General features: G+C 41.0%; 1 protein-coding gene across 1 annotated transcript; it reads right to left on the bottom strand.

The window, feature by feature from the left end:
• Window positions 1-5,768: 5,768 nt before the first annotated feature.
• On the bottom strand, window positions 5,769-20,056 carry mdh2.L (malate dehydrogenase 2 L homeolog). The gene is given in 9 exon segments (NM_001092983.1): window positions 5,769-6,170; window positions 6,723-6,874; window positions 8,615-8,714; window positions 10,581-10,658; window positions 11,780-11,905; window positions 13,062-13,171; window positions 13,846-13,929; window positions 14,472-14,640; window positions 19,895-20,056. Coding segments are annotated over 9 exon segments (1,017 nt in total). The 5' UTR covers window positions 19,961-20,056; the 3' UTR covers window positions 5,769-6,038.
• Between the last annotated feature and the right edge of the window lie 6,625 nt (window positions 20,057-26,681).

Here is a 26,681-nt window from a genome sequence, read left to right as displayed (position 1 = left end):
TCACTGTTTCAAGAAGATTCAGAAAGATGTTCCCCTTTCCATCAGACCAATCCAAAGCCTGGGAATTCGCTCCCAAAGTGGACGCAGCGATCACTCGCGTGGCCAGAAGAACCACACTTCCAGTGGACGAAGGTGTCTCACTTCGAGACCCCATGGAAAGGAGGCAAGATGCCTCACTCAAAAGAGCTTACGTAGCAGGAGGAGCTACTTGCAAAGCTGCGGTGGCCATTACCTCTGTCACCAGAGCCAACAATATCTGGCTACAGGAACTGGAAGAAGCTATTAAAAAAGGCGAAGACGGGAGCAAACTGGCCCACATGCTACAAGATATCAAGGTGGCGAACGATTTTGTAGCCGAAGCATCCATGGATGTGGTCAAACTGGCAGGGAAATCCATGAGTCTGTCAGTAACCGCGAGGAGAGGTCTTTGGTTAAGACACTGGAACGCGGACCCGCAATCCAAACACAACCTTTGCTCCCTACCTTTTAGGGGTAACCTACTGTTCGGACCAGAATTGGATCAAATTATATCCAAAATGTCCGCAGGGAAATCACCCTTTCTCCCTCAGGATAGACAAGATGGGAGACAGGTCAGAGGCAGATTCATCTCTAGACCCAATTTCAAAGATGCCAAACAATACAAACCAGGCAAACCTTTTTCCAGACAGTGGAAACCTAAAGACCAGTCCTTTCCGGGGAAGAGTGTCCAAAAACAGGAAAAAAGGGCATGAAGGTCTTGGAGCCCCTCAGTCCATTGTAGGAGGCAGACTCTCTCTTTTCAAGACGGAGTGGGCTCGGGAAATAAAAGACACTTGGGTAACAGACATAGTATCAGACGGATACAACTTGGAATTCAAAAGCTTCCCACCTACCAATTTTATGTCTTCAGACAGACGCATGTCCCCAGAAGGAAGGAAAGTACTAACCTTCATCATACGAGAACTACTAGAAAAAAAGATAATATCTGTAGTTCCCAGGGACCAAAGGCACCAAGGTCTGTACTCCCACTTGTTTCTCCGGAGAAAAGCAAACGGAGAATTCAGAGTAATCCTGAACCTACAATTGCTCAACCGCAATCTTCACATTCCCTCCTTCAGAATGGAGACCCTAAAGTCAATATCCCATTGCATAGAACAAGGGGACTGGCTAGTAAAGCTGGACCTGAAAGACGCTTACTTGCACATCCCAGTAACAAAGCGCCACAGGAAATACCTGAAGTTCAACATACTAAACCGACACTTTCAATACCGTGCCCTACCTTTTGGACTCGCGACGGCCCCAAGAATATTCACCAAGATCCTGGCACCAGTGATAGCCAATCTGAGACTAGCAGGAATACAAATTTTCGCCTACCTCGACGATCTCCTAATCATATGCCCCAACAGGGATCTTCTGAGGGCCCACCTTCTTACAACCTCTGCATATCTTCAGAGTCTGGGCTGGTTGATCAACTGGGAAAAGAGCCACACTCAACCTACTCAAAATTTTGAATTTCTGGGAGTCCTGATAAACACTCGGACTCTATCCTTAAGCCTCCCAACAAGGAAGATTCCAGAGATCAGAGAAGCGGTCCTAGCCCTCACTCGATTCCCCATGACAACAGCACGAATATGCCAACAAATCTTGGGGAAACTAGGATCCACATCAGAATGCGTCAAGTGGGCCAGAATGCACACCAGAGCACTCCAGAGGGAGTTTCTCTCGAATTGGGACCACGACCATATGAACCCCAATCAACTCATCAGTTTAAGCCCAGCTACCATGGCATCTCTCAACTGGTGGCTACAGGAAGGGAATCTCCTACAACCCATTTGTCTTCTTCCAAAAAATTGGATAACCATCCACAACGGATGCCAGCAAGACAGGATGGGGGGCACACCTAGAGAATCACAGGGTATTGGGGAACTGGAACAAGGAAGAGAAACGCAAATCGTCCAACTGGAAGGAATTGAAAGCCATCTTCCTAAGTCTCCTCAAATTCCAACACCTAGTCCAAGGGAAAGCTGTACGGATCAGGTCAGACAACATGACGGCGGTGACTTACGTCAACAAACAAGGTGGAACAAAATCACGAGAGCTATTAACCTTGACCACTCATATGTACTCATGGGTGGAACTCCACCTGACAGACCTAAAAGCAGTACATGTCCCAGGCTGTCAGAACTCTCTAGCAGACAAATTGAGCCGCTCACATGCGATTCCGGGAGAATGGGAACTAAACCAAAAAGCATTCCTCCTCATCCAATCAAAATGGGGTCCTTTTGCCCTAGACCTAATGGCAACGAGCAGAAACACGAAACTGGCAACCTTTGTGTCTTGGGGCCTGGACAAAGGGGCAGCATTCAAAGATGCATTTTCAATAACATGGAACTTCCACAGACCATACCTCTTCCCTCCATTTCCCCTGATTCCCCGGATCTTAGACAAGATCAAAGAGGATCGAACGGAGGTGGTGTTAGTAGCCCCACTCTGGCCAAGGAGACCATGGTTTCCTCTCCTCCTACGACTAGCAGTCGAACAACCTCTCACCCTTCCGGTCCTCCCGGATCTCCTCAGCCAGGGGGTAATTTTCCCATCCTCATCCCGAGAGACTACACTTGACGGCATGGCTCTTGAAAGGAGGAACCTGAGATCATCTGGGTTATCTGCTAACTCCATTTCCACACTTTTAGCAGCAAGGAAATCTTCCACCATCCAAAAGTATTTCACGGTATGGGAGAAATTTCTGGACTGGGGAAAATCTAATGACTTGAATCACCAAAACCTATCAGAAATCAAGCTAATAGAGTTCCTTCAGCAAGGGGTTGATAGAGGCCTCAGCAATTCCACTCTTAAAGGCCAGGTTTCGGCTATATCTCATTTCTCCGAAACTCCTTGGGCTCAACATGCCCTGGTGAAAAGATTTTTCCAAGGGTTAAGAAGACTCAGACCTAGAGTCCGCTCAATCGTTCCCCTTGGGACCTCAACTTAGTCCTAAACTCCTTAACTAAGGAACCTTTCGAACCTTTGGACACAGTACCCCTCAAGTTTCTGACACTCAAGATGTGCTTCCTTCTAGCGATTACTTCAGCAAGGCGAGTGTGCGAGCTGCAAGCCCTGTCAATACAAGAAGGCAAACTTTCTTTCTTACAAAGACAGAGTTATCTTAAAAACAGCAGACGAGTTTCGCCCTAAAAGACTCTCCGACTTTCATACATCCCAAGATATCATACTGCCATCCTTCTTCCAAGATCCGAAGTCGGATGAGGAAATACGTCTACACACTCTGGATGTCATTAGATGCCTGTCTATCTATTTAGATAGAGTCAAGACCGTCAGGAAGACCGAATCCCTCCTGGTGATCCCCTCTGGGAACAAAGCAGGAACTCAGCCTTCCAAGTCGACAATAGCCAATTGGATCAAGCAATGCATACATCTGGCTTATAACTCTCAACAAGACAGTGTACCCTCTAATGTAAAAGCGCACTCCACGAGGGCATTCCATTCCAGGGCTTCGGCGGAAGACATCTGCAAGGCGGCAGTCTGGTCCTCCCTTCATACGTTTGCTAAACACTATCATTTCGATGTTTTCATGAAAAAATGCTCGGCTTTCGGTTCAGCCGTTCTGCAGTCTGCTCTACTTGATAATTAAATTTTCCCTCCCAGCAATTGTGTTGATCTTTTGTACATCCCATAGTGTGCCCACTGCCATGTGGAAGGAACAGGAAACGAGAAAATCAATTCATACTTACCGAGATTTTCTTTTCCTGGACTGTAACATGGCAGTGGGCACAGCTTCCCACCCTGTTTGGGGGAGACTCCAGTACGTCAAAGATGGCGGCCAGGGGGCGGAAGTAAGCTTTTATAGAGGAAAACCTGTCCAATCACGAGGCAGGGGGGATTAACCCATAGTGTGCCCACTGCCATGTTACAGTCCAGGAAAAGAAAATCTCGGTAAGTATGAATTGATTTTCTCGTTTCTTTTTAACCGGAGTGCTGCCTTTCTATCTTTCTGAGCATATACCGTATATACTCGAGTATAAGCCGAGTTTTTCAGCATCCAAAATGTGCTGGAAAAGTGTACCTCGGCTTATACTCAAGTCAATGTGCTGAAGCGAGCTCATGCAATGACCTGAAGTGACACTAGCTAGCACAGGCGTTAGTAACGGGAACGCTAACTCACTGCAATGGACTAAAATGGTCAGAAGCTGCTAACATGGTCCAGCACACCCGCTACTGATTCCGCCCCACAAGTTCCACTATCGCAACAGGATCACTTACCGATCTCCGCCATCTCTGGATGAAGTCGCTACTAGCAGCTACACGTGGGACAGATCGCACAGGCCTGATGGTTTCGAGTGGTCGGGCCTGACGCTGTCAGGGCGGGTCTCTGAAGATATTTGGGAACTGGCAGGTGAGTGGCAAGCCGGAGATTTGTTTGTGTGGGCTGGGCTAAGTGACAGGAGCAATCATGGGTTTGAGAAAGGGGCGGGGGCTGGGATCTTAATGGAACTGCGTTATGATGCAATGTCCTCCGGCTGTTTTCAGCAGCACGGAGAATGAGGAGCAGCCGCATGGCAACACTGGTGAGACAGTGGCTCCTCCACGCCCCCAAACCCGCCGACACAGAATGTGGATGCCCCCAGCATGCAGCTGGCCAAGCCACTAGAGCTATGTGAGTAGCTGCTACAGGCCTTGCTGGGGGGGAGGGGGTAGTAGCCACAGGGCAACAAGTCACCTGTAATTAGCCCTACCTGTGGCCAAGAACAGCACAAGGACCCTTGCTGCATGGCTCAGACAGATAACTTTTAACTACAAACTGCATTTCCCAGAAGCCTTTGCCAGTCTGAGTCACTAAAGGATTCTGGGAGTTGTAGTTGCAATAGCTGCCGAGTTTCAGGTTTATATTGTCCTCCTAGTGACTTATAACCCTATCTGGTCATTGTTCAAAAGCATATACTCCCAATAAGAGTATGGAATGTCAAGTGCTTTAGTTTCAGCTAAGAATTCCTCTCTCTCTCTTGCATTGCATCTCGTGTGTATGTACAGATATCCCAACACAGTGTGTACTGGAATGCACCCTAGGCTTATACTTGAGTCAATAAGCTTTCCCAGTTTTTGTAGGTAAAATTAGGTACCTCGGCTTATACTCGGGTCGGCTTATACACGAGTATATACGGTACATTTCTTCCACCACCCTACAAATACCAGCTATTATTACTTTCATACACTTAGAATAACGAAAGCAGTTGCACAGCAATCTGACGGATATGTGTGACAATGTTTTTACCACACTGCCCATTTGTGCTTAAAGGGACACTATCACTTATTCTTCTAATCAAGCATTACTCTAGTCAGATTTTAGCTTAACCAATTACTTATACACTTTAATATTTAACAGATTTTGCTTTCTGCAGAGTAAATATTCAGAGACTGCAGATACCACTCAGGGTAATGGCACACTGAAGTTTTTGCAATTTGCCTCCAGATAGACAGCTAGGCCCAATTTATTTTAAGTAAGAAAATTGTCCCAAGTATCCTTGACCAATGCGCTCATTTTATACTTAAATTTTGTTTACTTTGGGTTTCAGTGCTTCAAAATATGTATTTTATTGATCGCTTCAAAATTCTAAAAGGAAAATACTTTCAAAAAAAGGATTTAGTGTAGGTGGCGTTATTAAATTAAAGAATTCATATCAATGTTAGGACGGGTTTATGGTTTTGGTTAACTTAACACACAGGTTTTAAAAGTTATGAGCAAAGAAAAGTAAAATAAAATTCCAGAGGCATAAAGAAAAATATGGCATTTAATTCTTGTAAAGAACCAAGGTGGGCTTTGCGATGTTGTGAACACATTAAGTGCTATCAAGCATTTCTGTATTGTATGCTATGGAGAAGTCTTTCAATCAGTGGAGGAGAGAACCAGGTCATCGTAATGATGCTGCTCCCTCCTTCACCACAACAGACAGCTGCACAGCATATAACAAATACAATCTTTCTAAAGTGTCATAATGCTTCAATAAATTAGGGAAGCAAAGTCTTCATCTGGGTTACACTTTTCACTTCCGGCTCTTGATGAATTCTTCACCCTTTTTAATGGAGCCTTTTAGTTCTGCCATGGCTTCTGAAACCAGTTTCTCCTCATAAGCAGTCAGCTTGCCTAGTCCCAGATTCTTCTCAATGCCATTTTTCTGTGACAAAACATCCCAAAATGTCATCTCATACAGCAATTGGACTTGGATATTATAGATTACATTTACATTTATATTACAGTTTATACATAAATGTCTTTTGGCAAATGCATGAATGGAGTGAACATTTATCAAAGGTGAAGATATAAGTTGACACAGAAAGTTTCACCGGTCATTAACTTATAGGATTTTTGGGGGCATATTTATTATGAAGAAAAATATAAACAAAATATGAATAAATACAGGTCTAAAAATTGTAAACACACTTGGAACTATTCCTGTGGTGAACTGTGGCAAAAGCAGTTTTCACCCATAAATAAATAAGCCACATTAAGATCATCATGTTCTCCAAAAGCATTAGTCATTTTTTTTCCAATGTTGCACTCACTATTTGTTAATTAGCCCTGGAATGCCCTACTACATCCAATTAAGGTCACACCAACATTTATCAATAACAGTTTGTTAAAATCTTTTGCAAGTTATAAGTAGCTTGCCTACATTAGGGGGAAGTGGAATAGTGGAATGTACATATAGGAAGGAAGTGGTACATACCCCCAGCAGCAGAGGAGTTGAGAAGTAAGGGCTCTCAGTTTCCTCAGACCTGACAAATGAGCACTCAATCACACCTTCCTTTCCATTCATAGCATCCAGGAGGGAAAAGACAAATCGGGCTCCAGCATATGCCATGGAAAGAGTGGCTGATCCTGGAAGAGACACACACAAACATGACATCTGGAGCATAGACTGTAAGCCTGCCATATGATATGAAGAAAATGTCACAGAAGGCTTCAAGAGCTTGTGTATAATGGGGGTGGGGGGGGGGGAGAGAACGTACACCAAAGAAAATAGGATTAGGTGTCCAAATACATAAAACAGGACTTCTATACTTGCTTAAGTATATGCATGCATTCTCTCAAGTACCAACTAAACTATACGATAAAGAATGATTTAAACATTGAACATGGTCTACTAACATCACATGGCAATTATAGGGAAAAACTCTACTAGTATGTTCAATTAGACAATCCCATATGGACTATATTAAAAGGGTTCACATGCCAAACACTTTTCAGTTCAGTGGTTTTCAAATTGTTCACCGATTTTTCAATTGCTTTCAAATTTTTTTCACTTTTTTTTTTTTGCAGTTTTTCCAAAATTTACGTTTAGAGCATAATGTTCTGGGGTTTTAGTCTGGCAGCGGAGTAATCCAGGTACTGATTCAGAACGGTTACAATTTGCTACATTTAGGGGCTGATTTATCAAAATGCGAGTTTAGATCTTAGTAGATACAATTCTAAAATGGGATTTTTAGAATTGTATTTATCAATGGGTAAAGATTAGAACTCACCATTTGATAAATACGGGTTTTAAAACACATAGGAATGAATAGAACGTGGGTGAGTTTTAATTCATTAAGCACTAAAATATTTTGATAGATCTGCCCCTTTGTTTATACATTTCTCAGCAGCATCTGTTGAATATTAACAACTATTGTATCAATTATAAAATGTAAATGAAACACAGGGATTCTGCTCAGCAGGGTCAAAGATAAGAAGTGTATAAAAAAAAGGTACCAATTTAGAACAGTTTGCAGAGTATGTACCCCCCCCCTAAACTGCTTCAGAAAGACATAAGTTAAATAGTTAACTTTAAATTCAATATTACAAAAACAGTCAATCAGAAAGTAATTGGAAACTTTTTTTATGGTGAACTTGCTGAACTGAAAAAAAAAAAAAAAAAAAAAGTGTTGGAAGGAGAACGACCCCTTTAAGTTACTAAAATTTGTCCCGGTGACTCAAGCAGAAGGGCTACATGCGAAGACTGCTTACATAGCCAAGAAAGTGTTAGAATTCGTTTTTTTACCCCTATTTAAAATTTGGATTTTTTTCTGTCCTGATCAGTTACAAGAAGAACATCACAAGAGCTGCAATATTTACGGATAAGAAACAATTCAGTAACTTAAGATACAAATCTGACAAGTTTCCTCCACACAAAAACTTACATAATTAAATGAAATTCTAAACAACTTGAAAACCACTGAAATGTTAAATTTATCCTGTTATTTGTAGATGTGTCATTGAGTAGATTTATGTTATTCAGTATCTGTAACAATATACTGTTTATATTCTCTACAATGCTGGTTCTGCCGCTTAAAACAATGTAGCCAAAGCCTCCGGATTAACAGACCTGGAGAGGACATGACTTTTGCTAGAGTTAGATTTAGATCCAGAGACAAGAAAGGGATAAACAGATTATAACTGACTGCAATTACATTTACTCAAAAGTAAATATAATTAATGTAAACTGGAAAGTTACTTTGTTTCATGCAACCAAGAAGTTTTGTGTAGTGATCACCTTTCAGTTTTAGTTCATAACATATTTCTCCTTTAAAATGTTTCCCTACATTAAGAATTTATTTTTATAGTATTCCATTTGTAGCTGACCTGCTCCTGCTTTAGCCTTGACAACCTCTGTACCAGCCTCTTGAATTCGGCCAATCAGTACTTCCAGCTGGTCTTGGGGAAACTCTACTTTTGGTGTGCTCTAGGAAACAAGATGAAAATGTTTTTCTAGACCAGTGTAAAGAACGCACAGATTTTATAAATACTTTAAAATAGATACAGAAAATAGACAATCATCTAGTTAAAAACACTTGTCGCAACCCATTAAATATAGCGCCAGTACTAATGTGCTGAGAAGGCCACAGACACTTACATGCCACACTCACATAGATCAACATGTGCCAGGGGCAAATGACCTATTGAACACTAACAGCTTGCCCAGCACAAGCAACGCTGTAAATGAACACCAGAGCTGTTAAATCAGAGTATAAAAAAAAGGTACTACAGGCTACAGGTACAGGACCTATTATCCAGAATGCTCGGGACCTGGGTCTTTCCATAATTTGGATCTTCATACCTTAAGACTACTAGAAAATCATGCAAACGTTAAACATACCCAATAGGCTGGTTTTTCTTCCAATAAGGATTAATTATATCTTAGTTTGGATCAAGTACAAGGTCCTGTTTTATTATTACAGAGAAAAAGGAAATACATTTTTAAAAATTTGGATTATTCGATTATAATGGAGTCTATGGGAGACTGTCATTCCATAATTCGGAACTTTCTGGATAACGGGTTTCAGGATAACAGATCGCATACCTGTACTAATTCATTTAAATGCATATGAAAAAAAAAAAAACAATTTGTTACAATGTCCTACTTCAGAGAATAGTCAAATACTTCTCTGCTGTAATAATAAAGTCCAGTGCGTAGTTGCACTAGTGTGAAGTCCTAGCTAGTTAAAATCGATGTAGGCTTAAGTTATAGATTCAGACTCAAACAGTACCCTCATTCAAGTTGGCAGTGGATACCTTTGGGTATTGCACCAACTTCCTAGCCAGTAGTTCTTCGGTTTGTTAGATTCGATTAGTGAAGCAGATATCTTCATATTGCTGAGCTTTGGCAGTGCTGAAATGCCTTGGATGTGGTGTTCCATTTAATCAACATGGAAAATACTTTAGTATTTTAAAAACAAACGTCTGGAGTCACAGTTACCATAAACGGAGGAGTGGAAGGATTTATGCATGAACTTCACAGTCCTGGTTAACACTTGGCAGTTTATACTAGACACTCTCTCTCTCTGTTAATGTCCTTAAAGGGGAAGGAAACCTCCTCGGCGCTAACCCCCCACCCCCCCTCCCGTGTATTGCCCCCCCTCCCTCCTCCCCCCTGGCCTACCCCTCCCGCTGGGCAAATGCCCCTAACTTGTTACTTACCCTTCTGCGCAGGTCCAGTCCAGGGAGTTCACAGACGACATCTTCTTCCACGCGATCTTCTTCTTCCTTTGACAGGCGCATGCGCAGTAGGATCATTTCGCAGGTACGATCTACTGCGCATGCGCGTGACTTTTGGCGCATGCGCAGTAGATCCGTACCGGCGAAATGCTCCTACTGCGCATGCGCCAAAACGCCGGTCAAAGGAGGAAGAAGATCGTGTGGAAGAAGATGTCGCCTGTGAACTCCCTGGATTGGACCTGCGCAGAAGGGTAAGTAACAAGTTAGGGGCATTTGCCAAGCGGGAGGGGTAGGCCAGGGGGGAGGAGGGGCAATACACGGGAGGGGGGTGGGGGCTTAGCGCCGAGGAGGTTTCCTTCCCCTTTAAGCCCATCCTGAGCCAGCAGAGCAACAATTTCAATCAAAGTTTTCATTTCGGACATTCATATTGGGTAAAGTTTTCAACAAGTACAAATTTCATCTTAAAACAGTAATGCTGTAGAACCCTGCTAAGGAACCCAACAGTTTATACACCAATGGTGTAGACCCATGTTATTTTTGATGTAGTACAAGTTAATGGGTATCAATTAATGTAGCATTTTAGACTACATTCCAGAGAGATCCAGGTACTTACCTGAGAAATAAGAGGAATAATTGTTTTGCCAGCATGTCCACCAATCACAGGCACATTCACACGTGCTGGGTCCAAGCCCTATACAAGATAATTAAAAGATAAAGTGATTGGCACAGATTACCATTCAGAAAGCATTCTGCAAACTTACTGCTAAAGCTAGTTTGACTGTAACCAAAACACATTATCTCCCACCTTTGGATTGTCTAATTCAAGTGGCACACAAAGTGTCCCATTTACACTGTTTGGGTGGTGTTGCCTATGTAGCCTGTCTGTCTACCAGTGATATCCAAACATGAACTAGAACAGAAATCAAAATATAACTGTATTTTGGATACCAAATATAACATGGGCACCCTTCTATTGTTTCAATCATTAGTGCAAATAGCACAAACAGTAGGACATGGAGGTTCCTTTAACTACTTCATCTGCCAATGCACTATGTACTGTATTATATGGCACATCAGCAGATCAAGATTTCAGAACTGTCCAGTTCTTAAACTGAAGACTATGGGCAACACAGTACTACTTTGTACAATATTATTGGTATGTGAACGGCCAGTTTAACTGTTGAGATGTATTTAGTTATTGCTAAATCCTTTACTATCCAGCCACATTAATAATTCCCCTTCTCACCAGTAAGCAGAACACTGATTAGTGTATGTCACAACAACTACACTAGTTATTAAGCTATAGTAGGTATTTAACAAAGAAAAAGGTGTTTTTCCCTAAATTTACTAATCAAGTGCTCTCCCCAGTTTGGGAATGTGCAATTATCACGTTACTACCTACAGGGGTTAGTTAGGCAAACGTCAAACAAACCAAACTTCCCCACTCGTGACATCACCTTAAATTTTTGCACATCTATAACACACCTGCAAATGAGCCTGCCACTCTATGAGAGGGAGAGGGAAATATTTATATATTTTATGACCTTCCATAATTTGGAGTTTTCTGGATAACGGATCCTATGCCTGTACCAACACGTAATTTTTTCCCCCCCTAAAAGATATCTAAAGGGTATGAATTTGAGTGCTGGCAAGATCTTTCCTTTTGTGTGTGCAAATAATGGCTATATATATTTTGTAGCAGTTGGTAAACTCCAGAATGTCGATTAGTTCAAGTGCTGAAAAAATAGCAGCTCTACAGCATGGGTTAGACTGAGCTCTCATGATTTCTTTTAGTTCCATATTCATACATACCTTGAGCTCAGCAACAAAGGTATTGGCTCTAACAATATCCAATGTGGTTACACCAAAAATGCGGTTGGGGTTGTAAACACCATGTTTTTTAAACACTTCTGATGTGATTGGGATAGTTGAATTTACCTGCAAAAAAAAAAAAAAAAAAAAAAAAAAATAGTGTCAGTCACAATGTAAATACTACTGTAAAGAATGACTCTGCTCCTAGGTTTACAGTTTAGTGACATTTATAAAGCAAAGTACAAGCCATCGTCAAGCAAATTGGGCATTATTCAAGAAGTAAAGCTGCTGAAGCACAATTGTATAAATAAAAACCACACACTTGGTAGTAACCAGCATAGTTGGAAGAATTCCTATTACTTCTGCAATTTATACCAAACAGAAAACTAAACTAATATTGGCTTTTAAAGCAGCACCACCTGCTGGTGAGTTTTCCTAACTGAGAAAATACGAGAAACAGAAATCTTCTAATTTGGCTCTGCTCTGGAAAGAGAGATTGGAAACCTCAGACTTTTCATCTTTCTGAGCAGAACCACCGTAAGAGTTATTTTTTTCCCTTTAGAACATATACTTCACACGTATTCTCCTCAACCATACAGTTGGAAGTACTGACCAGCAGTACTATAGCAGTTTATAAATAGTTTATTAAGAGCTAAAAAAAAAATAAAAAAAGCTCTGAAAACTAATAAAAAAAATAATAGTTTAGAAGAGCACCCTGAGCAATTTAAAATGGGCAATGTACATTGCTTAGATCATTTTGATATGTTTCAACTGTGCATCTTTTACTTTACTGTACAGACAATAAGATGGCCATACAGGAGTTCTAAATAACGTTGGTATATGTATGGCAGTCTGCTGACCGGTTTGTAGGAGAGTGTTTGAAAATCTAATTTGTCAATGCATTATATCTGAAGTGTATGGTGAATGAGCAGATTAGTAAGTGAAGAGAAGCTTCCATCTTCCCTAGTTATTTGGGGCCAATCAGGCCTTTTGGGAACAATACAAAAGCATACTGCATTAAAAGAAAAGATTGGTCAGAAACCGTGCCAGGTCTACATGTTTTTGACCACCGTTACTTACTAACAAAGTGTACCTTGAACCAAATTAAAACATAAAAATCAGAGACCTTCGACTGCTTTATGATATGTTCACAGAATGAAATATTTATTGGTAGGTCATTTTACAGTGCTCTGTAAATAGCTCAGCCCTTTAAAGGATAAAATTGAAACTTGGAAAAAAAATAAAAAAAAATAAAAGAAATTAATATGATGGAATAACTCACAGGGTTGGAAATGATACAGATCATTGCTTCTGGGCAATGCTTTGCACATGCATCAGTCAGGGTGGCCACAATGGAAGCATTAGTGTTAAACAGATCATCACGGGTCATACCTGTTTAAAAAACATAAAAAAGGCAATTTACACAACTTTATCTTAAATGACAAGTTAAAAACATAGGACTATCCACAACCAGCAATCTTTTACAGTGAGCTGGTGCATGGGGGGGGGGGGAGATAAAAACTCAACTCCTAGCTATCCCGTAGGGCAGATTTAAGTAGGCACAAGTGCAGTACACTATTTTCTGGGCATTAGCTCAGCACACGCTGCCACAAGGGACACGCAGAAACAGAAAAAAAGTGGACTGGGGAACTTGCCTAGGAGTGTGGCAACAAAGAGTTATACTGAGAAGGAGCAGTTTAATAGAGAAGCATAATTGCTTCATAAGATTTAATCTTTCCACTTTTTGCCTAAAATTATTCCTTTTACATAACAAAGGTGGCTGGAGAATTTTTTTTATTGGGAAACATACTAACAAATGATATTATATAAAAAAATTTTGGAACAGAATTCCCTCCATAAATTTTTGCTGTAAAACTTTGCTATTTCCTTATGTCCAGAACATAAAAAGAATGGTACATTCACGGTCATGACTCATGTTTCTGCTGCATTATATTGCTTTAGGGTACAAACTCAGGAGTGGTTACACATTTGAGGTGCAATTCTAGCATTAATCTACCGCAGCCCACCATATTCTTTCCCCATATATATGGTCAATAAAGCATTACCTGGTTTCCTTGGCACACCGGCTGGAATAACAACAACATCAGCACTCTTGAGACTTTCAGGAAGCTGTTCTGCTCCAAGATAACCTGGAACACACAAAACCTTAAATGTTTGTTCTGTTGATGATCTTACTACAAACTTAAAACACATATGTAAAAAGGTAGCTTACATGAGAGTTTAATCTTCAATGATAATAAAATGCACATTAGTAACTGAAAAATCTCGAACGCCTTTTGCTGGCTGATGCAGAAGCGATTAAAATTCTTCATGTCACATGGTCATAAAAGTAAGTTGTAAAAAGTGATACAACAGAAAATAGTCTTAAAAAGCATCTGCATTGCATATCCATAGCACAACAGGCTTACATTTAGAAAAGCCTTTCTTCAAGAATAACCTCAGTGATAAGATGTTGGTGTGACAAAACGCTCTGTTGATTCTTGTTGAATAATGGATAGCACAGCTTTCCTACTTCCAGGCTGAAACGCCATATATGAAGGCATTAATGTCAGAACATTAACATTATATTAGTCTTGCAACTGAGCTGGACAGTCAACTTTGTACATCAATTGAAATACAAGGCGTTTTAAGAACACAAAAAGAAAAAAAAAAAAACCTACTGCAACTTTACCTGTAACCTTTGCTCTAGTCTCAATGTGGCTCAGATCAGCTGCGACACCTGGTGTGTGGGCAATATCATACAAAGCAAGGTTGCTAATCAATGGACTGTTCTTAAGCAGCAGGGATAATGGCTGCCCAATTCCTCCTGAAGCACCAAGCACTGTCACCCTGGCATTGGCCTAAGGAAACAAGAATGTTATCATCAACTGTCCTTTCAGGATTGATTATATAAAGTATAAGGTGTAATTTGATGGCTAATTAGAATGCTGGGATTCTCAAATCCTTACTTCCTATTGACGTTAACAACTTGTGAAGATTTCTGTAATCTCGAACAGCAATGATCAAAAAGCCCAATATAACATACCTCTTATACCATCTACATAGGCCAAGAGTCTCCATAGCAGACAAGGCATCATGCAGACTGACTAGCTAGCGTAGTACTTTGAAGTCATATTAGGGATCATTCCAAGAAGCCCAAAAGTATTACGGTTACCAATAACACAGAATCCAAAGAATAAAAATATGTTTTTTTGCCAGAATGGAATAAGGTAGCTACAAGTAAAGGGGATTCTCATTGGTTTAAACCAAAAACACAATTTATTTTGAAGACCATATATCTTTTGAAGTGGAGTTTTGTGAACTGTAGGGTTGGCCCATCTCAGGGTGACAATACACTGCTTAAGTTAAAGGAGACTTTTCTGAAAAAAAAAAAAAAAAGTAAGAACGTACCAGTGCGTTATACTCATTTAGATATAGAAGAATTGTGCTTAAAAAAAAAATAAAAAAAAAAAAGGAAAAATAGTTTCAGGCTGATTTATTGAATATTGCTGCAAAAACCCTCCCTTCCCTTCCAATTCCTGCTCCCTAAATTCCCAGGCTGTGCAGGGGAGCCAGCGGCTCTCAGCTCACTGCACTGTAGGACAGGAACCAATCAGCAGCTAGGAGAACCTGATAGGGAACTGAAGCCTGTCTTTGCTTGTGTGACTGCAGGGCTTTGATTGGCTGCCCCCCTCCTACATTGCTTCTGGCAGGGACCTTTAGGACCAGTGAACATCTATAGGGAGCTCTAATAAAGGGGCTATTTTTAAAGACAATATTAATTTTTAGCACCATGTAAAAGCAACACCATATATTATTCATAATTGCCTACAAAATTAGGGTTTTTTTAATTTATCCTATGTCTCCTTTAAAAAATCCGGAGGCCAATTGAAGAGATTTAGATGCAAGTGTTGTATATTACTTAACGTATTGGAAGGAGACGTATTCCAACATTTTTAAATATCAGTAACACGCTGTAACATTAGTGGTGCATACCAGACATTCAGCTTGCAAGGTCAAGTCTGACAAGCATGTAACAAAATGTTCCTTCTCATTTAGTGAGAAAACATCAGTAGAAAATACACTAATATAGTAACTATAACATTTCACAAATATCCAATCCTTTTTCTTTTGTCCCTGTAAGAGATTTCAGTAAGGAGTCTAAAGTGATTAGTGACTTAAGAGCAGATGGGCTATAAGAAGATATATTGCAAACGGTAACCTGAAGGGCAACCCTATTAATATATTAGACATATGAAGGCAACTTCCAAACTACCAACAACAGAAACTTGCAAATGGTATGCTATTTACACTAAATACTGCCAGAGCTACAAGCAGCAGTGTGTGGGGGGTACAGATTTCACAAACCAACATATTCATCAGCCTCCCAAAGAGGGCTCTAGTTTTTACCACATCTAATACATATCTTAGAATACTGTGGATTTGTCTGCCTTAGGAAATTTGAAGAATGTAGAAATAATGAAGATGATTGCTCCATGGTGCTTGCTGGCACCCCCAAGTAAAAAGACTTTCCTTCTCCTTTAAGGCTATAGCCAGACCTGGCAGTTTGTCAGCCTGTGAATAAACGTGCCAATATTCTCTTCATGTGTCTGCAGGTGCAGAAAAATCATGGAGTGGAGATGAGCAGACAGGCTGTGTCAGCCACATCTGACCATGGCCTAAGAGGCATTAAAGACATGTCAAATTATATTCAGAGTTTGGGGCAGCGTGGTTTTATGCACAATACATATTGCCAGAAACATTTGCCTTTTATAAGCGAGCAGTAGTCTAGACACTATGGTGGCTGTATACAAGATCTTAAATAGATTTTGCAAAAACATTTGATACAGTACCACACAGAAGGCTACAGATTAAATTAAGGAAAATTGCCTGGAATATATTTGTACTTGGATAGAGAACTGACTGAATGCATTGTAAGTGGAGTACTGCACGGGTCTGCCCTTGCCCAGCAAACGAGGTTCAAGTACTTTGATAGAAATAAATTCAAATTAGACATTAAATGGCAGTGTGATGGGGGTACCGCTAACTGAAGGATCTGGGGGGTTTGTGGGCAACAAGCTGTATAATTCTAGGCATAAGCAAAGGCATTAACTAGAGGGTTGAAAACTTAATTTTGCTTCTTTATAGGTGCTTGGCAAGGCCTCCCCTTGCAGTGCAGTTTTGTCCCCCGTCCTTAAAGAAATCAAAGTGCTGGGTAAAGCATAGAGAAAATGTATGATTACAAAATTAAATCTAAGCACTGGACTTATTTATAGCTAAAGACTTGTGTAGTTATGGCAAATCTTGATATCATCTTAAGCACTTAAAGCATAGACTAAAAAGTAGGCTTTATTATGAGTGCTCACAAACATGTCAGTCTTCAAAATGAGTAGCCATGGAACAAACACTGCCCACATAAATGTCAAGGTGATTGGTACACTGGGAAGGACAGTCTGTGATTTTGAGATTGCTATTGCCCTTTGCCTAGTTAATGCTTACTATAGCGGCTTCCAGGGGCACAAACATAGCAGTTATTATACAGCATCCACATCAGTCCCATGTCTCTCGATCTATATAGACACACACTAAATATTTTCTATATATATTATTTTCTCTATATATTTTATACTAAAGTGCACAGGATATACAGACTACTTTTCCTAGAGGGTAAGATAGAGCTGCACACAGGATTGAACCCAATGATAAACATGTGTCTCACCACACCTTTCCTGCAGCCCGCTTTCCCACTTCTAGATAAGTAAAAAGGTTTTCATCTGTACGTTACTCATTAGCAGTTCCAGGCTTTGGATAGGCAGGAGGCATTGTTTGTACATCAATATACAGCTTGTCATACAGTCTTAAATGGCTTATCAACAACTTATTAGTTTCAGCCATGTACTGCCAAGCTTTCCATGAGCATACATAGGTGCAATAAAAAACTGGTAATTTATCATGCATAAATTGCATTTATTGATCAGCACTTAGACCTAATCTAGCCATTATAAAGGTAAAGATAACTGCAGGACGGCAAAAAAAAGAATAGAATGGAAAATAACAGGTTTTATACTTTGCATGCCAACTTTACTGTATGCAACCCTATGATAAAACTCATTGTATCCATGGTTTACTGATAGCTTGCTTAAAAAAAAAAAATCAATAAAACAGTAACTGTAGACTTTGCCCAAGGAATACAAGAAGCTGCCTACAGTGCAAAGGAAAAATAAGCTTTTCCCTCTCTGTACTCCCCAAACCCTCAGATATAACAAAGGGGACATTGATGTGGAAAGTAAACTAGATCACATTTCCTATAGTAATAAGGAAGGCAGTTAAATTGAGGTCATTCCAGCTCCACTACTAGCAGGCTTGAGTTGAAATATAGTTGTGTAAAAATATATATGAATGAGCACCACACTGTGCTGTAATTGTACAAACATATGTATTTTCTAATGTGAACACATGTGTTCATTGCGTGTTTGATTTTATACACCCTTAGGAATGCCATACCGATTACTTTGTTGCAATGTCTATTTAATTTTTTAGTGTTCCTGTTCCGAATGAATAAAGTAACGAAAACCTAATGTACTGTTGTGTTGCACTAGTACAACTGGTGTGTTTACTTCAGAAACTCTACTATAGCTGCTGTGTAGCCATGGTGGTAGCCATTCAATGCTGAAAAATATATCAGATAAGTTCTGTAGTATACAACAGGATTTTTTAGAACATACCTTATCTACGGTGTATCCTATGCTTGTATGGATGCCCCCATGGCTACACAGCAGCTTGTTTATATAAAGTATAGTTGTGTTTCTATAGCAAACACACCTGTTTTACCAGGGCAGGGCAGGGCAACAGTACATTATATGGTCACTCCTTTAATACACTCATTTTTTGGTGTTCCTTTAAAGGGGTTGTTTGCCTATACATCATACTAAAAGTTAATTTAAAGAGTGAAATTATGAGACAATTTGTAGTTGGTCTTCCTTTTCTGCTACATGTGATTTTTTTTGTGTTATTTAGCTTTTTATTCAGCAGCTCTCCAGTTCGCAATTTCAGCAATCTGGTTGCCAGGGCCCGAATTACCCTAGCAACCATGCAGTGATTTGAATAAGACTGGCATATGAATAGGAGAGGGCCTGAATGGAAAAATGAGCAACACAAAGTAGAAATAGCAGCACATTTGTAGCTTTACAGAGCATTTGTTTTTTGGACTTTCAAATGGGGGTCAGTGACCCTTATTTAAAAGCTGGAAACTATAAAAAGAAAAATGAAGGCCAATTGGAAAATTGCTTCGAATTCGCCATTCTAGAAGATACTAAAAGTTACCGTTAAGGGGGAAGAACCCTTTAAATAATGCTAATTGTAGTAATGTACAGGAAGGACACACTGTAGTTTGTTAATGTATGTCACAGATCTTTGTGATTAAGCATTATAGTTCCATTGAGAAAACACTTATAGAACAAGCCTACTATTTGGAGGTAGCCAGACTAGTCTACTTTTGGGAAGGTGTTCATTTTAGGCTCTTCCACTTGGTCAAACAGTTATGGCTCTACAGGGTTTTAGAATTAAAATCTATTGTTAGGAATAAGATATTTAGTGGAAAAAAAGCACGCTGTAAATACAATAGCTGGCACTTGCCAAGGCTGGAGGGTGGCAGATACATGGGGCTAAACACAAGGCATCCCAGAGTTAGCTATTTATTGAGATTTGTTACAGGCCTAGAAGAGAAAAAGGAACTACCGCCTCCTCAGCTTTTGCTCTGTAAATGACTATGGCCGGATGGTCTCCAATTTCTACAAATCATAAATTAAGCGAGAGCACTATTTAAAACACAACCCTTTATCGATAATGGCGATGCTATCAGGGCTGTCCCAGCGGAGACCCAGCACCATTCAACCATCACACGTGACGTCCTCTGTTCCATTAGTAGCCACACAATGGATACTGGGCAGTAGTACCTTACACACACTGTCTGTCTAACTAGTGGACGTATATTCCGTACTCCAACCTAGCGGGTAGTACTTAAGCCTCCATGCCTACTTCCTAAACCTTTGGTCCTACAGCGGTCACGTCCACCTCTGTCTTTGGCACCATTACTCTATTTTATCCTCATGGTACCTGTGCAGTGGTGGAAAGACCCCGGATGAGCCCATGAGCAGCTGGTCTGGCGATGCGAGAGAACATGATGAAGCTGATAGGGAAGCACAAACTCAGTGCCGGAGATACCAGTGACTCGAACGACCTCCAAGTGCAAATACAGGAAAGGAACGCGCATGCGCTGATAAACGAGCAGCCTCCTGACGTTCACTTTGACCTTTGTCTCACGCGCCCCAGACGTTACGGCTATAAACATGCGCATGCGCCATTTTCTCCTTAGCTGCCAAGGAGGATTTATTCATGGTAGCGGCTAGTTCCTATCCTCGGAAAGGATGCCATCACGATCATGTGGTCCTACCACGTGACTGCTCCATTGCTGATTAGCTAGTATTGAGAGGTAAATTCAAATATGCGAAAGATTCAACATTCCTTTATTTGTCAATACAGACCATATTGAGTTATACAGCGTATAGAAATCACGTTTCACTGACGACCCCCCCCATGGTGCATTTACATAAAGAAAGAGCATTTGAGTAACAGGTGCAGGGAACAGTTCGTTTTATGATATTATGTGTTAAGGACTCTAATTGCTTGTGGGCAGAAGCTTTTGCAGTTCTAGTTTGAATGCTGCGGAACCTTCTTCCAGATGGCAAGAGAGAGAACAGAAAATGAGACGGGTGAGAAAAAAAAAGCAGCCTATTGGTTGCTTTATTTGCAGCCTTATGGCAAGATAGTAGGGACATGTGGCGGAAGTTTAATGTAAGACTCTCAGTGATGTTACAGAGAAGGCCAAGACTGGCAATCGGTGGGGTCTGGCTAGGGTTGCCACTTTTTCTGGAAAAAAATACCGTCCTTCCTATATATTTATCTTTTTTCCCTTTTAATAACATTGGGATCAGCCATCATTTTTCCCGGCCAGGTGGCAACCCTAGGTCTGGCAAATGCCAGAGGGGCTGCCGTAAGATGCAAGTTACTATTTAGTGGGCTGGTGGGGCCCCTGTGTACTTGGAATTCTAGTGCCTATACAGACTCCCATTCCAGGCCTGTTATAGAGGATATTGCCAGTTTCTCTTTATAAGTTCCCAGCCTTTGGAAGCAAGAAATGAGAATGTCTGCTACCCCTATAGCTATGTGGGCATGTGGTGCTTTGGAAAGGCAGATCAGGAAAGGTCTGCTTCCTTTTGTGTCCCTCACAGAAGTTTTGTTTTTTTACCAAGGAATTACTTATGATTCCCAGCGGGCTGCACCTCTGACAGGGTCGGACTGGGGGGCCCGAGGCCCACGGGGGCTGCTGCTTTGGGGCACCCACACCGCCCCTGGGCCCCGTCCCATCGGTGAAGACACTTTGGCCAGGCCCTCCCCCCCTCCGCAGCTGCAACCTCCCTCCAGCTCCCCGCACTTAACCTTTTTTCCTGTTTGCTGCCACAACCAGGGTCTGGGAGGGAGGTCGAGGGGCAGCGCCAATGGCAGGACTGTCCTGACCCCAGTCAGCCATCTTGACCTTATTTCTAAAACCTTATACCTCCCAACATTTTGAAAATAGAAAGAGGGACAAAAAGTTTTGCCAGGCACGGCGAACATTTTTGACCATGCCCATTTTATGACCACACATTTTGCTGACTGACATCTTCAACACATCACTAAGCCAGATGATCATCCCCACATGCTTCCAGTCCACCAGTGCCAAAGAAATCTTCAGTAACCTGCCTGAATGACTACCGCCCTGTTGCACTAATCCCGGTCATCATGAAATGCTTTGAGAGACTTGTGATGGCACACATCAAGAGTACCCTCCCCCGCTCGCTGGACCCACTACAATTTGCATACCGGCCAAACAGGTCAACTGAGGATGCCATATCCTCTGTACTCCACCTCTCACGAACTCATCTGGACAGGAAAGACAGTTATGTGAGAATGCTGTTCATAGACTTTAGTTCAGCATTCAATACCATCATCCCCCAAAAGCTGAGCGGGAAACTGAGCGAGCTGGGATTGAGCACCTCTTTGTGCAACTGGATTTTGGACTTTCTGTCAGAGAGGCCTCAGTCTGTTCGTATAGGCGACAACGTTTCCAGCACCATCAGATTGAGCACAGGAGCTCCTCAAGGATGTGCTCTCAGCCCATTGTTGTACATATTGCTGACACATGACTGCACAGCTAGACACAGCTCAAACCACATCATTAAGTTTGCAGATGACACGACTGTGTTGGGGCTCATTAAACACAAAGACGAGTCGGCGTACAGAGATCAGGTTCAGCAGCTGATGGTCTGGTGCAGTGAGAACAACCTGTCACTGAATGTGGATAAAACGAAAGAGATGATAGTCGACTTCAGGAGAACTCGCCCTGCTCACACACCACTCAACATCAACGGCTCCACATTAGAGACAGTAAAGAACACCAAATTCCTGGGAGTCCACATCTCAGATGACCTCACCTGGACCACCAACACCGCCTCCATCACCAAAAAGGTTCAGCAGCATCTTCACTTCCTGAGACGACTGAAATTGGCCAACATTCCACCTTCTCACAGTGTTCTAAAGGGGCACCATAAAGAGAGTCCTGACGAGCTGTATCTCCGTCTGGTACAGTAGTGCCATCGCTGCTGACCGGAAAAGTCTACAGCGGACTGTCAGAGCAGTTGGCAACATCATTGGAGCAGCTCTTCCATCACTGCAGGACATCTTCCACAAGCGCTGTGCAAGAAAGGCCTCCTGCATTGCACTGGACTCCACACATCCCTCACACGGACTGATCAAGCTGCTCCCATCCGGCAGATGCTTTCGCAGTATTAAAGCCCGATCAAACAGGCTACGTGAAAGCTTTTTTCCACAAGCGATCAGACTCCTCAACTCACTGCTTTCCCTCCCGCTACATTCCAGACACACCTGAACTCTTAACTGAACTTTTCTTTACACACCTGGACTACCTCAGAGACACTCTGATATCTGTACTAGCTAGAGCCACGTCGTCTTGTCTCACTGTGTATTCGTATACTGCTGAGATGACAATAAAGTTTACTTTGAATTTGTTTCTTTGTTTATCTTAAATTGTTACAAATGTAGTGAAGTGCAGCTGCGCAGTGTTCTGGGCTCTCTGCCAAAAGCCAATTAAGTTTTAGAAACTTTGTATCTTTTTCTGGCTGTTCAGTGCAGGAGATCAAAGAGAAAGTCAGAACGTTTCAGTAACGGTCCGGGACTGTGGGTTGACCTGTCAAAATCATGACTGTCCCGCGAAAAACGGTACAGATGGGCGGTATGTAGCCCTAGGTTTCTTGAAAGCAACTAGAAACCAATTAGGAAATGCTGCCTGCTGGTGCCACAGGTTATTTGAACTGAGTGCCTGTTATTTCATTTCAGCCCGCACAGGCTTGTCGAATGGCTGTAGGCCACAGGCTAAATATGCAAATAAACCAGGGAACCTTTAATATTGAAATCAGCGGATTTTTTATTTAAGTAACATGAAACCACATGTTTCAGACCTCAAAGAGTCCTTGTTCGGGTGCACACATGTAACATTATGTAGTGCAGGGCCGGACTGGGAGCAAAAAGCAGCCTGGGCAAAAAAATCAAAGTAGCCCACATATAAACACACAATGGTTTTGAACTCATCCACACATATATTGGGGTAAAACGGCAAAAATGATGTGCATAAAGAGCTGCCTTTCTCGCTTAACTGTAATTAATGAAAACTATTACAGTTATAATTAACCATTATGTGCCTTGTGCCTTTATACAGTCTCAGAACAACCCCTCAGTGACTCCTAATATCCTTATCATTTACAGTAGGAGGTACATTATGCCTTATATTACATGAGTGATACTCAGAGTTCCCTGTATAACTCAAGAGAAGGAAAGAGTTAATGGATTCACTGTGGGAGAAACCCTACTGCAAGAGGAAGTAGTGTTCTGGCTGTTATGTTACACATCCAGTCACTCCAGCCTTTATAGATTACATTTTAGAAAGAGATTTTTTATTTTGCATAGCTTATCTATTTACCCAGTTTTTATTTTTACACTGAACAATTCCTTTAATGGCATACAGGTAGATTATTCACCATTGCCCATCCACTAACTTGTTCACATGCCGCTTTGTGGGTATTCACAGAATATGCAGAGTTGGGGGTTTCTGTGCTGCTTCAGAAGGAAGTAGAGGATGCTTGCTAGTAAAAGCCAGTGATGTCTCATGTAAACAAAGCATCTCCTAACATTATCCTTGCCATAGTGACCTTCCCTCTGTACATTCACCGACTAAAAGGTTTTGGACTTGCCTCCCCTCAGTCAGTGGATGTAGAGGGACATTAAGGCAAACAGCTCAAATGTCCATAAAGGAAAATGGCAAGTTGGGTTACAAATAACCACCAGCAATTCCCCTTTTAATGACTGATGTTGCCAACCTTACCTGCAGGAGATATGATTTGGCAAGCACTATGGAACTGTAAATCTAGCCAGTCTTAAAGGAAAACTATACTCCAAAAATTAATACTTAAGCAACAGATAGTTTATTTAAAATTAAGTGACATATTAAAGAATCTTACCAAACTTAAGTAAATATTGCCCTTTTACATCTCTTGCCTTGAACCACCATTTTGTGATGGTCTGTGTGCTGCCTCAGAGATCATCTGACCAGAAATACTGCAGCTCTAACTGTAACAAGAAGAAGGGTGGAAGCACAGGACAGAACTCTGTCTGCTAATTGGCTCATGTGACCTAACATGTATGGTTTGTTTGTGTGCACCGTGAATTGTAGGATCCCAGGGGGTGGCCCTTATTTTTTAAAATGGCAATTTTCTATTTATGATTACCCAATGGCACATACTACAAAAAAGTACATTATTATGAAAATGGTTTATTTACATGAAGCAGGGTTTTACATATGAGCTGTTTTATGCAATACCTTTTTATAGAGACCTACATTGTTAGGGGGGAATAGAAAATTATACCTCCCCCAACAATGTAGGTCTCTATAAAAAGAGATCTTAAAGGTATCTATCTTAAAGGTACACCTTTAACTTGACTTTTAGTATGATGTACTTGAGTGCTATTCTAAGTCAGTTTGTGATTGCTTTCTTTTTTATTTGTTTTTTTTAATAATTTTCACTTTTTTGTTCTGCTGCTCTCCATTTTGGAATAGTGACAGCTATCTGGTTGCTAGGGTCCAGTTAAACCTAGCTAGTGGTTTAAAAATGAGACAGGAATATGTCTATAGAAGGGTGTTAATAGAGAGATTAGCAATAAAAAGTAGCAATAAAAGTTCTTTTCTTACAAAACACTATTTTTTTTAGCTGTTGAGGTTCCCCATTTGAAACCCTCAGCAATAACCTAGTTCGATTACCAGGTTCACCAATGGCCACATACAGGTATGATGGAGGTTTTAGTGTTAAGGAAGGGGTCAGAAATTGTAGAATCAAATCAATACATCCACCTACTAGGGTCTAACTCCCCTTTTCCAGCAGCCATTAAGAAAAGTAAAATCTCTATAGTTTCACAGTCCATACTTACCTTCCATTGACTTTGTGCACTGTTTCTCCACATATCCTACATGCAACAATGGAAACAACCACAGAGATTTGGCACCCTTTCCAAGGAAGGTATTCCAAGATACAGATCTAAGATATATACATACAGCACAGTAGTGCAGGAACATTGTTTTTTTGCATGGGCCAGTCTAGGAAAATAATGTGCTGTCTCTAGGCAAAATAATGTGCTGTCTCTTTCCCTTAACCTCACAAAAACTCTTTATTGTTAAATAAGAGGTGATGCAACCCAGTGGAAAACATGCCCTTGTCCTGAATTTTATAAAACATGCTGATGAGATGATAATTAAGAAAATGTCCAGAAATTCACAAGCAACTGTTGAATCAGGCCATGAGGACTGGAGGGTCTCTAGTAAAGCAGGAGTTCTCCCTCCCCCCCTTTTTTTCAAGAATGACAGATTTTAGGGAAGCCTGCAAAAGTATAGGCAACATCATTGCTCAGATCCTGTAAATGGACAGTGCACAGCCAAATTTCTATCCAAATAGTTTATTGCCAGTTTCTCTGAATCAAAAACAGCAGCTCATGTATGATGAAAGAGCACTGTCAATATAACTTTTGTCATAGAGCCAAAATTCAAAGCTTTAGTGAGGACTATGAGAAGTATCCGAGAATGTTGCTGACCAAGCCTTAAAAGAAGTTACTTGTAGAGGGTTACTATACCTTGTAATATTATTCAATAAAAATGCAGGTGTTGTAGTCTGCCGGTATGCAATGGGCAGCACAGTAAGTGGGTAGTAGAGATGCTGATTCCGCATTTTTTGATATTATATCAATATCTACATTTCTTAACTTTATCAAACCATTTTCGGGGGAACAAAATAGCTCAGTATTATGCAATTCATCACTACAGCAACACTCCATTGCACAGGATACCATTTTCCAGTTGTAATGTACATTACTAATGTGCCGGTGACCCAAAACCCGTGGTGACCTGCGGGTTTACCGCCAGTAAGGTGGGTTTGGGTTGAAATGTGGCCAACTATTGCAGGCTACGTTGTGTGTCAGACTAGGGAAGCACACATCTGCTCCTTAAAAATTCCCGGTCATTTAACCGGAGGCCCGTACAGACGTATTATACAGAACAAAAGATCAGGTCCTACATTTTGTGGGTTAAGGTCAGGTGTAGGTTAAAGGGGTGGTCCACCTTTAAGTTAATTTTAGTATTTTCAATTATTTTTTCTTTTTTTATAGTTTTTGAATTACATGTATTTGCCTTCTTCTTCAGACTCTTTCCAGCTTTCAAACGGGGGTCTAAAAACAAATGCTTTAT

Source organism: Xenopus laevis, chromosome 2L (genome assembly GCF_017654675.1).
Source record: "Xenopus laevis strain J_2021 chromosome 2L, Xenopus_laevis_v10.1, whole genome shotgun sequence".
NCBI classification, from domain to species: domain Eukaryota; kingdom Metazoa; phylum Chordata; class Amphibia; order Anura; family Pipidae; genus Xenopus; species Xenopus laevis.
The sequence above is the reverse complement of the archived record's forward strand: the minus strand, read 5'-3'. Positions and strand labels throughout refer to the sequence as shown.